This window comes from Rhinoraja longicauda, chromosome 5, assembly GCF_053455715.1.
Source record: "Rhinoraja longicauda isolate Sanriku21f chromosome 5, sRhiLon1.1, whole genome shotgun sequence".
NCBI classification, from domain to species: Eukaryota; Metazoa; Chordata; class Chondrichthyes; order Rajiformes; family Arhynchobatidae; genus Rhinoraja; species Rhinoraja longicauda.
The window spans coordinates 66,874,199-66,889,290 of record NC_135957.1 but is presented as its reverse complement, the minus strand read 5'-3'; the positions used below and the strand labels follow the sequence as shown (position 1 = coordinate 66,889,290).

The 15,092-nt window shown below is 46.8% G+C and overlaps 1 protein-coding gene across 2 annotated transcripts in view; it reads right to left on the bottom strand.

The window, feature by feature from the left end:
- Positions 1 to 2,502, bottom strand: part of me1 (malic enzyme 1, NADP(+)-dependent, cytosolic) — a 325,940-nt gene extending 323,438 nt beyond the window's left edge. Inside the window, exon 1 of one of the 2 annotated variants that reach the window (XM_078399713.1) lies at positions 2,366 to 2,502. In XM_078399713.1, coding sequence (XP_078255839.1) covers positions 2,366 to 2,494 — 129 coding nt within the window. In that variant the 5' untranslated portion in view covers positions 2,495 to 2,502. Of the gene's footprint in view, positions 1 to 1,440; positions 1,482 to 2,365 lie in introns of those variants that run through there. The other variant, XM_078399714.1, reaches the window with a different exon arrangement.
- Between the last annotated feature and the right edge of the window lie 12,590 nt (positions 2,503 to 15,092).

Genomic DNA, 15,092 nt, shown 5'->3' with positions numbered 1-15,092 from the left:
TATGCACCCTTTGCAGCTTAATGACACCTTTCCCAAAGTTGGAAAACCAGAACTGCGCACAGTATTCAGAGTGTGATCTCACCAACATGATCTTCCAACTCAATGCCCTGACCAATGAAGACAAACATGCCAAACACCTTCTTTACATCTCATCTATCAGTGTCACCACTTTAACAGAACTATTTTCCTGCATCCCCAAGTCTCCCTGTTCTACAACATTCTCCAGGGCCCTAACATTTACTGTGCTAATCCTGCTTGGGTTTAACTTACCAAAATGCAACTCCTCACACTTGTCAGAGTCCATTTGTAGTTTCTTGGCCCAGTTCACCTAGATCTTATTATTTTTCATAAGCTGTATCACTGTACACTAATGTTGGTGCCTTCTGCAAACTTACTAACCCCGTTAGCAACAATCATCCAAACTGGTAATACAGATAAACACTGAACTAACCACATATCCCTGCAGCACACCACCAGTCACAGACTTCCCAACTGTATAACAACACTCCACTACCACGTAGACCCCTTCCATTAAGCCAACTTTGTATCCAATTGGCTAGCTCACCCTGGATCCCATCTGATCTAACTTTCCTGGCTAGCCTACCATGCAGTCCTTGTCAAAAACCTTGCTAAGGTCCATATAGAATTGCTCTGCCATTGTCAATTCTCCCAGTCAAAAACAATAGATAATCCCAAGCCATGTTTACTATCACTTAGACTTTTGCTTTTCCAAATACCGTCCCACATAAGCCCATTCAGATTTTAACACATAGCTTTTTACTTATTTGACAAATGTTCTAATGGACAGGAATGTTTGTTGATTGATTTATGGACTTCAGTACACATAATGCTGGAGGCAAAGGATCTTTGATGTACAAGGTGGAAGAGTTTATTCATTTTCAAAGAATTTGTAGGGTGCAAGATCCAGAAGTAAGAAATAAAGATGTCAACAATAAAAAACAAAATACTGAGGGAGGGGACAGAACAGGCAAAGAACCAGGTGGCAGTGGTTCCAAGGGATTTGCATCACAAAACCATCTCCTTTGAGCTAGAAGAGAAAAATCAGAAGGCACCAGACCATTTTTCACACATTTGCCAGTATTCCAAGAAACGGTTAAAACACATGTTTTCAGTTTGTTCTAAAATGAAACAATGAGACGAAGTGAAAAAACCGAAACCAAAAAAAGTTGCAAATATTGCGATGGAAATCTGAAACAAAAACAGAAAATGCTGCAATCACTCAACAGGTCAGCTGTGTCTGTGGAAGAGAAAGAGTCAACGTTTCAGGTCAGAGACCCTTTCGGCGTACAAGTTTCAGATGCCCATAATTTACAATTCACAAAGCTTCCAAACACAAAGTGAATGTAGAATCCACACCCAATCCTGAAGGAACGCATTTGAAAATAAAGATCAAATCAAAAAACTTGGAATTGCTCCTACTTTAAAAATTCTCGCCTCCAGGAAGAGAATAGATTTCTCATTTAGATGATCCAATGGATGGATAACATTTCAAACAAATCACTGCAATACTTTTTTGAAATCTGGAAATTTGCAATACAGCGATGAGATTGGTTTCGAAATTAAAGCTCTGGCCAGACCAAAGCTTACCCTGTTACATTTAAAGGGTGTGGAGATTACAGAATGACTGATAAGTTATTTCTTAAAAGTAGTACGTTTAAACTACACCAAAAGCCAGCATTTGTTAAAAATTGCCACGAGTCACGAAACTGAACATTTGCTTCTGACCTCAAATCAGCAAACCACCAAGATTAACTAATGCCTGCCCATTGCAAAGTGAAACATGCGCTGTTTTAATTTGTATAATATGCATATATAATATCAGTGAATTTAAATGGTTTTGCAATCTGGTTACTCTCGGTGGGACATTAAACAATAAAGGTTTCAGTTGTTCTTGGCTGCAATGGCACACACACACACACACACACAGTCCAAGCTTCAGGTCGGGCTTCGGAGAGGGAGTGGCTCTCGTTCCCAACACAGAGGTCGCCCACCAGTGCAGTGCGGGTCTGCAGCAACACTACTTGGAGCTCAGCCTCAGAGGAGGGGGAATTCCTGCTCCTCGTTAAAAGCAAAACATAACGTGCAGTGCATTGTCTTTCACCAGCACATCGAAGTTGCAAAACAAAAAAAAAAAGGGAGGAGGAGGGGGTGAGGATTGTATAGCGATCAGCCCAGCCTACAGGGACAAGCCCAAACAAATCTCCTTGCCCAAACAGAGCGCTTCTCCATTTAAAGCCACAGGGACAAAGGCAACGGCAGCTGAACAGGGGAATCTGCTCACCAGCGGCAGCCTGAACCCTTGCAGAGTCTGCAACACAAGCCTTGCAACAACCCTGCCTTTTACCTTGTTGAGGTGCGGGTTTCTGGTAATCTCATAGCCCCTTCTCCTGGTGTACACCAGACTTTTGGATTCGCCCTTCATCTTCTGCAGTTCCCAGTTGGGGGCACCTTCTCCTATTCCACTCTTCGCCATCTCTCTTCAAAGCCGGTTCCGGTGGAAAATGAAACCAGTGCCAAGGAAACCCGACCCGGCCAATGGTCTAATGAAATCTCAAGGCCCTTTGCAGCACCAACAGTGACACGTGTATCTATATTTAGCTGCACAATCTCATTGGAAAGGAAGGGGTGGATTGTAGCGAATATGTGAACCTGTCACAACCTTTGTTAGAACATAATGAAGCAATCAATGATGAGCGAAACCAACCCCTCCCCCCCCCCCCCAGGTATGATGATTGCTTTGCTGCATAGTCTAGGTAATTATAGGTTATGTCCATGCAATGCTACGTTTGATGTATTCTGAACAGTGTGCAGTTAAATGGGTGCCTTGATGTCCATGTTTAAATCAGCCTTAGAAACTTCACTTTCCCCTGCAACCGCACGAGATGCAACACCTGTTCCTTTACCTCCCCCCTCAACTCTATCCAAGGACCCAAACAGTCTTTCCAGGTGAGACAAAGGTTCACCTGCACCTCCTCCAACCTCATCTATTGCATCCGCTGCTCTAGATGCCAACTTATTTACATCTGCGAAACCAAGCGCAGGCTCGCCGATCGCTTCGCTGAACACCTGCGCTCGGTCCGCATTAACAAAACTGATCTCCCGGTGGCCGAGCACTTTAACTCCCCCTCCCATTCCCAGTCTGACTTTTCTGTCATGGGCCTCCTCCAGTGCCACAGTGAGGCCCACCAGAAATTGGAGGAACAGCACCTCATATTTCGCCTGGGCAGTTTGCAGCCCGGTGGTATGAACGTCGACTTCTCCAACTTTAGATAGCTCCTGTGTCCCTCCCTTCCCCTCCTCCTTCCCAGATCTCCCTCTATCTTCCTGTCTCCACCTATATCCTTCCTTTGTCCCGCCCCCCTGACATCAGTCTGAAGAAGGGTCTCGACCCGAAACGTCACCCATTCCTTCTCTCCCGAGATGCTGCCTGACCTGCTGAGTTACTCCAGCATTTTGTGAATAAATCGATTTGTACCAGCATCTGCAGTTATTTTCTTAAAAACTTCACAGATGGGGAGGAGGGAGGGGGGGAAATAGTGCTCAGTCATTCCTGCCATTGGGTCCAGGCTGGATTGTGCACTGAACCGGCCTGGATGAGGAAGGGGTGAGGTCTGCAGCATCAAAGAGCAGCAACTAGTGCCAATCCGTATTGTTCTACACTGACCTCTACTGGAAATGTATGCATATGTTTGACAATCAGGTGAATGCCAGATCAAACTCTACAGAACAATGAATGAGTGAATACTTTATTGTCACATGTGACAAGTTACAGTGCAATTCTTTGCTTGTATACCCACGGTATTGCAAATAGTGGCCACATAAAGGGCACTGACAACGTTACAAAGTATGCGCAGTATCCGTGCCAGGTCCCCCATTGTTCTCCCCCCCCCCCACTCCCCCCCCCCCCCCCCCCCCATCACAGCGGTCCCGCCACGCCAGGTCCCCGTTGCTTTTCCCCCTCCCTCACAGTGGTCCTCCTTTGTTCAGTCTGAAGAAGGGTCTCGACCCGAGACGTCACCCATTCCTTCTCTCCTGAGATGCTGCCTGACCTGCTGAGTTACTCCAGCATTTTGTGAATAGGTCCTCCTTTGTTCCTTCCCTCGGCAGCGGCGTCGTCAAGCTACGTGGTCTGTCTCATCCGCCAGTCGGTGCCATCGTCGATCGCCGCACATGACCTCTCCTCAAAGAGGGACCATTGAGGACTTCTTTGTCATTTGTCGGCACCTCTTTGCAAACTTTGTGTATGGAATGCAAAACAAACAAACAAGTGATAATAAAGTATCAGTCAATCAGTCATGCTCCCTTGTTTGCTCAACAGCTGTCTGGGTGCACACTATACTAATCACTATACGTGTGAAAGGCTCATGTTTTTGGAAGTATATCCCAGCAAAGGGTTAACAGATTAGAGGGTTATTTCTCTTGAACATAAAATCACCGAAATACATCATGTAGAAAAATTGAGTAGGAAGATTTAAATACTTGGAAAAGAGCTTGCCTGAGTGCCTACCCTTTTAAGTTAATGTTCCAAAAAACAGACATGATGTGTTAGGTGAATGTAATTTTGTCTGATTACCTCCTAGTTGAAGTATCCAGATCCATTATAGAAAGAGGATACAAGAATAAAGACTGTCCTAATATTGTCAGGAATTATGGAAATATCAATTGAAACGTATGTGCTTGTAGCTGTGGGTACATGCATCGATTTGATTATCTTTAATGGAAGTGAGCTTGTGGTCGGAACTGCACATTGTATTCCACGTAGAGTCCGATCATACCAGATCAACTTCAAGTCCATTCTTAAAAGTTATTTGAAGACACGAGAGGCTGCAGATGCTGGAATCTTGAACAAAAAGCAGGGTCCGGGAGGAACTCAGTGGACTTGGCAACGTCTGTGGAGGCAATGGACAACCATTTTTCAGGTTGAAACCCTTCTTTAGACTGAAGGAAGTGCCCAAATGCTGCCTGACCTATTGAGCTCCACCAGCATTTTGTTTTATGCCTAAAACTTATTTATTCAGCCTTTGTTTTCATGGTGCCTTAACACAACATTTAGAGTGGGAGAAAGCATGAGTTTCTCTTTTATTTTAGTTTACTTATGGTCTCTTCTGCTTTGCTTTACATCCAAAATAAATAGCTCAGAGTTTTTAAAATCTTGCATCTTAATTCTGCTTTCTCCAATAAAACAAGTGGAATTGTTGATTTATTTGCATAAATTATCAAAGAGGTTTATTGCCCTGCATTTTGCAAATAACATATTTTGAAAATTGCAAACATAAGCAATCCCGCAAGCTTGGAAATTCCCACCTAAGCTTCTCAACCTGCCAACAATTATTTTCTCCTTTAAGAGTCAGAGGGTGGTGAATCTGTATAATTCATTGCCACAAAAGGCTGTAGAGGCCATCAATGGATATATTAAAGGCAGAGAAAGATAGATTCTTGATTGGTAAGGATATCAGGGGTTATGAGGAGAAGGCAGGAGAATGGGTTTAAGAGGCGAAGGTAGATCAGCCATCATTGAACGGTGGAGTAGATTTGATGGGCCGAATGGCCTAATTCTGCTCCTATCACTTTTGAACATGAATTTATTAATCTAAGGTGTGCATTTTTACTGCAATTTATCTGCGATATATTTATATCCAAACCCACAAACTATAACAGCTAGACAGACAAGAACATCACCAAGTTTCACTCCCAGACACACATCATGCTGCCTTTGAATAATATAGCTGTTCCTTCACCACCTCAGAGTCGAAATCCTGGGACTCCTTCCATAACAGCATTGTGGGTAGACACAAACATCAAGGACTGCAGCATTTCAAGAAACCAGTTCATCTTCTCAAGTGCAATCTAGGGATGGGCAATGGAATGCTGGCTCAGCTTGCAAAGCCTGCGTTCATTGAATTGATTTTTTTTAAATTATGTTAGCTGTAATGAAAGTAACAAGTTAATCAAAAATTCCATGCAATTAATCACACTGAATAATTGCTGCTTAGTTGTTAATATCTTCTTCACACACTTCATTGTGAAGCTATCATCACTTGTTGTTCAAGCAATTGTAAAGTGTTCTACTTACCGTTTCACACAAAGGGTGGTGGGTGTATGGAACGAGCAGCCAGAGGAGGTAGTTAAGGCAGTCAGAAGAGTTCCAACCCAAAACATCACCGATCCATGTTCTCCAGGGATGCTGTCTGACTCACTGATTTACTCCAGCATTTTGTATAATTTCTTGAGAAGTTGCATGTAAATTGGTGTGTCAATTTAAACTTTGACCAAGATAAGCTCTGAACAAAATAAATATCTCGTGAGGCAAAATTTGATTGCTGAAACTGTTATATTTATGTGCAAGCAGATAAGGGTTGGGCTTGACAAAAGGACTGGGCTAAAATAACTGCAGATGCTGGTATAAATCAAAGGTATTTATTCACAAAATGCTGGAGTAACTCAGCAGGTCAGGCAGCATCTCAGGAGAGAAGGAATGGGTGACGTTTTGGGCCGATACCCTTCTTCAGACTGATGTCAGGGGGGCGGGACAAAGGAAGGATATAGGTGGAGACAGGAAGATAGAGGGAGAACTGGGAAGGGGGAGGGGAAGAGAGGGACAGAGGAACTATCTAAAGTTGGAGAAGTCAATGTTCATACCGCTGGGCTGCAATCTGCCCAAGCGAAAAATGAGGTGCTGTTCCTCCAATTTCCGGTGGGCCTCACTGTATATGGCACTGGAGGAGGCCCATGACAGAAAGGTCAGACTGGGAGTGGGAGGGGGAGTTGAAGTGCTCGGTCACTGGGAAATCAGGTTGGTTAAGGCGGACTGAGCGAAGGTGTTGAGTGAAACGATCATCGAGCCTGCGTTTGGTTTCGCCGATGTAAAGTAGTTGACATCTAGAGCAGCGGATACAATAGATGAGGTTGGAGGAGGTGCAGGTGAACCTCTGTCTCACCTGGAAAGACTGTTTGGGTCCTTGGATGGAGTTGAGGGGGGAGGTAAAGGGATAGGTGTTGCATCTCCTGCGGTTGCAGGGGAAAGTGCCCGGGGATGGGGTGGTTTGGGTAGGAAGGGACGAGTGGACCAGGGAGTTACGGAGGGAACGGTCTCTGCGGAACTGCATCCAAGGACCCAAACAGTCTTTCCAGGTGAGACAGAGGTTCACCTGCACCTCCTCCAACCTCATCTATTGTATCCGCTGTTCTAGATGTCAACTTCTTTTCATTGGCGAAACCAAACACAGGCTCAACGATCGATCCACTCAACACCTTCGCTCAGTCCGCCTTAACCAACCTGATCTCCCGGTGACTGAGCACTTCAACTCCCCCTCCCACTCCCAGTCTGACCTTTCTGTCATGGGCCTCCTCCAGTGCCATAGTGAGGCCCACCGGAAATTGGAGGAACAGCACCTCATATTTCGCTTAAGCAGCTTGCAGCTCAGCAGTATGAACATTGACTTCTCCAACTTTAGATAATTCCTCTGTCCCTTTCTTCCCCTCCCCCTTCCCAGTTCTCCCTCTATCTTCCTGTCTCCACCGATATCCTTCCTTTGTCCCGCCCCCCTGACATCAGTCTGAAGAAGGGTCTCGGCCCGAAATGTCACCCATTCCTTCTCTCCTGAGATGCTGCCTGACCTGCTGAGTTACTCCAGCATTTTGTGAATAAATACCTTCGAGCTAAAAGGACTGTTCTTCTGCCATATTGTTCTGTGTTCTATGTTCTATGTCTCCTCTCATTAATCCAAACTCCAGCAGATACAAGGCTAAGCTATCAAAATTTTTCTCCTTAAAACATGGGCCCAATTTGGGATGTTAGCCTGGTAAACATCCTCTGTTCTGTTTCTAATGCATTTATAGCCTTCCTTCAGTTAAAATAACCAAACCTTTATTGCTCATGGTACTCCAGATGTGGTCTCATCAATGTTCCTGCTTCATTGAAGCATTACCTCTGTACTTTTGTGTTCAAAACCACGAGCAATAAACAACACCATTCTGTTAGTTGCTATAATTATTTGCTCTTCTTAAATACGAGTGTTTAATTACAACCCAAATTCTGCTCAGCAATTTCTCACCATTTAGATAATAAGGTTTTTAAATGTTTTTTTAATTTTTCTTGCCAAATGACCAATTTCACATTTTCCCATTTGCCAAATCTTTATGTCCATAAGTTATAAGAGCAGAATTAGGCCATTCGGCCCATCATCAACTCCACCATTCAATGATGGATGATCTATCTTTTCCTCTCAGCCCAATTCTTCTGCCTTCTCCCCATAACTCCCGACACCCTCACTAATCAAATCAAATCTTTGCCTACATACTTAACTTAACTATCTGACTTCGTAGCCTCGTTGTGTCCTCTTCACAACTTGCCTTCCTACTTCCCTTCCTACTCCTAAGTCAGCAACCATGTCTTCTGTGCTTTCATACAACTCATCGTACTGTATATAAATTGTAAAGAAAAGTTGAAGCCACGGTACTGATCCCCAAGGTACACTACTCTGTTTATAACTTGTCAACCAGGAAAGAACTCCTTCATGCTTGGTCTCTTTTAAAGTAAGGGAGTCATGGAAATTAATGCAGATCCCTAAACAAAAGTGGTAGAAATTTAGACAAGAGAGAGTCTAACATTGCAACACCTTTTGTTTCGGATCTTGCTGTTTGGATCTCGCCACCATGAAACTGTCTCCCTTCTCCAAATTCCAGTTTCATCCGCTGGTCTCTGCTCTGGTGAACAGGCTATTTCCCCTCCTCCTCCTCCTCCTCCTCCATGACAATGCTTCTTTGTAGGACCGTTGTACAGAATTGACATGCTTGATACTTCAACAAGGCTGGTTTCACCAAACTGACCTGTTCAGGCAACAGCAGTGTTGCTTCAAAAGATCAAAGGTCCCCTTAATAATTACTTAGCTGTATCCATGAATATTGTTCTTTGCTCGTTTCGAGGTGAAAGCTGCAGTGGCAGACATAACACCCTCTCCAGCACCTGACAGCAACACCTTCACTGTGCAGGAGTATGATGTTAAGCGCGTGCTCAGAGCAGTGAATCCCAGGAAAGCTGCAGGCCCCGATGGTGTGACGGGTAGAGTGCTGAGGGAATGTGCAGACCAATTATCTGAGGTCTTCACAAAAATCTTCAACCTGTCCCTTTTAAAATCCACCATCCCTCCCTGCCTGAAGTCCGCCACAATCATCCCACTGCCGAAAAAGTCTGTCATCAGCGGCCTTAACGACTACCGTCCGGTAGCACTCACACCGGTCATCACAAAGTGCTTCGAGAGACTGGTCCTGCAGCACATCAAAGCCAGCCTCCCACCCACCTTCGACCCATACCAGTTTGCCTACAGAGCAAATAGGTCTACAGGGGATGCCATCGACACTGCTCTTCACACTGCACTGACCCACCTTGAACACCAGGGGAGCTATGTGAGGATGCTCTTCCTCGACTTCAGCTCTGCCTTTAACACGGTCATCCCGAGCAGACTGGTCACCAAACTTTCTGACCTTGGATTTTCCCAAACCATCTGCCAATGGATCAAGGACTTCCTGACCAACCGCCCCCAGACCGTCAAAATAGGCCCTCACCTCTCCTCCACCATTACACTGAGCACCGGCTCACCACAGGGCTGTGTGTTGAGCCCCATCCTTTACTCCCTCTACACTCACGACTGCGCCCCCACCCATCCCACCAACACCATCATCAAGTTCGCGGATGACACGACTGTGGTTGGACTCATCTCAGGAGGAGATGAGACAGCCTACAGGGATGAAATCCAAAGGCTGGCAGCATGGTGTTCAGTGAACAATCTTGTCCTGAACTCCTCCAAAACAAAGGAACTTATAATTGACTTTAGGAAAACCAGTGTAGAATACGACCCACTCTACATCAATGGGGTCTGTGTGGAAAGGGTACCCGCTTTCAGGTTCCTGGGTACGCACATCGCAGAGGATCTTACCTGGTCTACCAACACCATCACCACAGTGAAGAAGGCACAGCAGAGACTCCACTTCCTGAGGATCCTCAGGAAAACCAACCTGCAGGAGAAGCTCATGATGTCCTTCTATCGCTGCTCCATCGAGAGTGTGCTGGCATACTGTATAACCACATGGTATGCCAGCTGCTCAGAAAAGGACAGGAAGGCCCTTCAGAGGGTCATCACGACGGCCCAGAAGATCATCGGCTGCTCACTGCCCTCCCTGGAGCACCTGTGCAGCCTACGCTGCCTCAGTAGAGCAGGCAAAATAATAAAAGATCCATCCCACCCCGGCCACCGTCTGTTTGTTCATCTGCCCTCTGGTCGACGTTTCAGGTCGATCAAATCCCGAACAAACAGACTTAAGAACAGTTTTTACCCCAGGGCCATACGAGAACTGAACACTACCTTCTGCACTAGGCAACACTGTTAAAAAAATCTTTTGTACTTAATATAATTGTATTTATTTGTTTTTGCATTTATTGCATATATGTTTTTACGCACCGTCAGGACTGGCTATTTTTTAATTTCGTTGTACTCGTTGCAATGACAATAAATGAATATTATTATTATTAGTGTCTTAGATGGCCACAGCCACTTTGCGACTTGAAACTTTTATATAAATTATTTGTGGGACGAAGAGTGCATTAACATGTTGATGATTACGGCAGCTGTACGGAAAGAAATGGTTAATTAGCATAATTATGGCATTTAGTTGAGAATGTTAGTGAAATCCATTCCATTGATATGGACATTGATGATGTTTAGTTTGTGTACATTGCTGGCAAGGTCAGCATTTATTATCCTTTGCTAATTGCTCTCCTGAAGGTGGCAGTGAACTACATTAAAGAACTGCTAATTTCCTGCCAGTAAAGGAGCTACCTCAGTGTTGTTGGGTAGGGTTCCAGAACTTAAAAAGAGTAATAATGAAGGAATGTCAGTACACTTGCAAGTCAAGATTGTGGTGTTATTGCAATGTGCCTTTAAGACTACACAGGTCTATTGGTAGGGGGTCATCAGAGGGTGACAGGGAGGAGCCCGGCGGGAGCAGATGTGCGGTTGAATAAACACTCGCGTAAAAACACAGTCGGACTCACTGTATCTTTTTAAAGAACACAACATGGTGTCAGAAGTCCTGTAGGGTGCGTGAAGTGTACTTTGAGTCGAACAACTATCGTTTGGAGCTCGTTGACGGCAAAAGAGAAAGAAGAGTGCGACATGCAAGACGACAACGCACAGAGAGCCCCGGTAGGACCAAATGCTACATTTAGCATCCAGCCTCCGGAGCTGTCCGAACGTATGCAGCTTGACGCAGAATTGACGCTCGAAAAGGCCGTCAATATGGCGAGGCAGAGTGAGGAGGTGAAACGGCAACAATCTTCTCTGCGAGGTGACACCAGGACAGAGACAAGTGATGCTAAATCTGTGGACAGAGTGTATAAGAACAGTAGTAAAGGTGCCAAAAACAAACCTCACCAGGCTTATGGCCACCAACTCAAAACACACAGCGCCCAACACAGCAGGGGGAAAAGTGGACAGTGCCATAAATGTGGCAGCTCTCCGTCCCATCCAAGGCAGGATTGCCCGGCAAAGGATGCGAAATGCCATTTATGTGGGAGAAAGGGACACTACAAGCGTGTGTGTAGATCACCCAGAACCGTGCAGGAAGTTGAAGAGGACGAGGATGTTATGTTCCTAGGCAGCGTCACAGCCGATGGAGAGCCATGGATGGTAAACATCGACATAAATGATAAAAACGTGTCATTCAAAATTGACACCGGCCCCGATGTTACAGTCCTACCCCACACCGTGTTTAAAGAGATCTATAGAGACAGCGATCCACCTACCCTCCGTAAAGCAACCAAGCCACTGCTGGGACCCGGGAGGAGTCCACTAGAAGTTGTGGGCGTCGCTGGGCTGTTCCTGGTGAAAGGAGAGAAAAGGGTCACAGGCACTGGATGCTCTCCCTCCACGGATTCAGCGTTTCCGGATGCGCCTCATGCGCTATTCTTACTCCATTTCTCATGTGCCAGGAAAGTGTTTGTGGACAGCTGATACGCTGTCGCGTGCTCCTGTGAAAATGGGGGAAACGCCTGATGAAAAGGAGTTGTTTGAGAATACAAACATCTATGTGGACATGATAATAGAGAACCTGCCGGCAAGCACTGCCTACCTGGATGAGTTGAGAGCGGAGCTAAAAAGGGACAGTGTGTGCGCACGCGTAAATCAGCTGTGTCAGGAAGGATGGCCAACGAATAGCAACAGTGAACCGGCACTCAGGCTGTACTGGGCAGAACAAGCATTGCTCACGGTAAATGACGGACTGTTACTCAAAGGGGACAGATTAGTCATACCCTCAACTATGAGGAACGACGTGCTGACCAGACTACATGAAGGTCACCAGGGAGTGGTGAAGTGTAGAGAGCGTGCACGATGGTCAGTGTGGTGGCCTGGACTAAGTCAGCAGCTGAACGAATTGGTCCTCAACTGCCGGACATGCAGCAAAGAGAGACAGAACCACACAGAGCCGCTGATGCCATCACAATACCCAGGCCGACCATGGCAAAAGCTGGGAGCTGACTTGTTCATGCTGGGAAGCAAGAACTACCTGCTGGTAGTGGATTATGCATCGAGATACGTGGAAATCACTCCACTCAGCCCCACCAAGTCGACAGATGTAATCCACCACCTCAAATCAATGTTTGCACGTCACGGCATTCCGGAGACATTGGTCACAGACAATGGGCCTCAGTTTGCCGGAACCGCCTTTGCTGCGTTTGCAAAGTCATATGGTTTCCGCCATGTCACAAGCAGCCCGAGATATCCTCAGAGTAACGGGGAGGCCGAACGTGCAGTCAAGACAGTGAAGGGTCTCCTGAAGAAAGCGGCGGATCCCTACCTCGCTTTACTTGCATATAGAGCGACCCCACTGCAAAACGGGTACAGCCCAGCCCAACTCCTTATGGGGAGAAGGCTTCGCACTACGGTACCAACACTTCCAGCCCTGCTGAATCCTGCTCTTTCCCGACAATGAAGTGGTTGCGTGGAAGGAAAAGGAGAAGAGAATCAGAGATGCACAACGGTACAACCTGCGGCATCATGCATGGAGTCTCGACAGGCTCTTTCCCGGACAAGAAGTGTGGGTCACGGATCAAGGCGAAGCTGGAGCTGTGATCGGCAGCCACACCGCCCCCCGCTCTTACATCGTGGAGGGACCTCACGGGACGGTCAGGCGAAACCGTCGCCATCTAATTCCCATGAAACCCTTGCCGGACCAGAGTGGGGGTGGTATGAAAGAGCAACTCCCGGGTTGCATTCCAGAGCAGAGCTCAGCAGAACCACCAAAAGGGAACATTCCAGAGCAGAGCTCAGCAGAGCCACCAAAAGAGAACATTCCAGAACTGCCATCCACTCCCAGAAGCAGGTTTGGAAGAAGAGTGGTGAGACCAGATAGGTTGAACTATAAGTGGAAAAAAAAAGAGAGTTTCTAAAGAAAAATGTTTTTCTAATTTAGTGAAAAGGGTAAAATCTTTTTCACTAAGACAATGTGTTTACATTGTGTTGAATTAATTTAGTTCAGATAGGAACAGACCTTCCAGCTAAAGAGGCAGAATAATCCTCTAAGGTCTGGTGAATCAACCGCAGTCTACCGATTGATTCTAGAAAGGGGAGATGTGGTGTTATTGCAATGTGCCTTTAAGACTACACAGGTCTATTGGTAGGGGGTCATCAGAGGGCGACAGGGAGGAGCCCGGGGAGCAGATGTGCGGTTGAATAAACACTCGCGTAAAAACACAGTCGGACTCACTGTATCTTTTTAAAGAACACAACAAAGATGACAAATTAGAGGACTATCAGGTTGTATCACAGCTTGGTTTGGAACAGCTCTACCCAAGACCGCACCTAATTGCAGAGAATTTTAGATCTACCCCAGACCATCACAGAGATCTGACTTCCCACCATTGACTCCATCTACATTACATGTTGCCTCAAAAAGCAACCAACATAATCAAAGGTTTGTTCCACCCTGGTCGTTCCTTCTTTTCCCAGCTCCCGTCCTGAAGCTTGAAAGTGCACACCACCAGACTCAGGAACAGTTTCTTCCCCTCTGTTATCGGGCTTCTAAACGGTCCTTCCTTGACCTAGGGTACTGTCTAATTCACTTCCACCCCATTGTGGACATTGGACTTTGTCTATAGAATTAATTTGCTACAATACTAACAAGTGTTTTCTGCACTCTATACTGTACTTAAGTTTGGCTTGATTGTATTTTTGCATGGTATATCTGATCTGTTTGGATAGCGTGCAAAGCAAAGCTTTTCACTGTACCTCGGTGCACGTGATAATAATCAGCCTAAACCTAAATCAACAGTTCAACAACAGTTCAACAGAGCTTTATTTGTCATTCGGTACCAAGGTACCGAACGAAATTACATAGCAGTCATACACAAAAAAAAAACACAAGACACATGACCCCAGCACAAACGTCCATCACAGTGACTTCAAACACCCCCTCACTGTGATGGAGGCAACAAAACTTCCACTCTCTTCCCCATGCCCACGGACAGACAGCTCGTCCCCGACCGACCCGCACAGTCCCCGCAAGGGGATGGAAGTCCCCACGGCCGAGCCGCACCGGGCGCTGAAACATCCCGCGGCCGAGCCGGGCGACGGAAGGCCCCGCAGCCGAGCCGTGCGCAGCTAAGTCCCGCGGCCGAGCCGCGCCGTGCGATGCTAGGCCCCGCGGCCGAGCAGCACCGGGCACCGCTAAGTCCAGCGGCCGAGCTGCACCAGCGATGTTAGGCCCCGCGGCCAAGCCGCGCCGTGCGATGTTAGGCCCCGCGGCCGAGCCGCACCGGGCACTGTTAAGTCCAGCGGCCGAGCCACACCAGCGATGTTAGGCCCCGCGGCCGAGCCGCGCCGGGCGATTTTAAGTCCAGCGGCCGAGCCGCACCGGGCGATGTTAGGCCCCGCGGCCAAGCCGCGCCGGGCGATGTTAAGTCCAGCGGCCGAGCCGCACCAGCGATGAAAAGTCCCGCGGCCGAGCAGCGCCGGGCGATGTAAAGTCTCGCGGCCGAGCCGCGCCGGGCGATGTAAAGTCTCGTGGCCGAGCCGCGC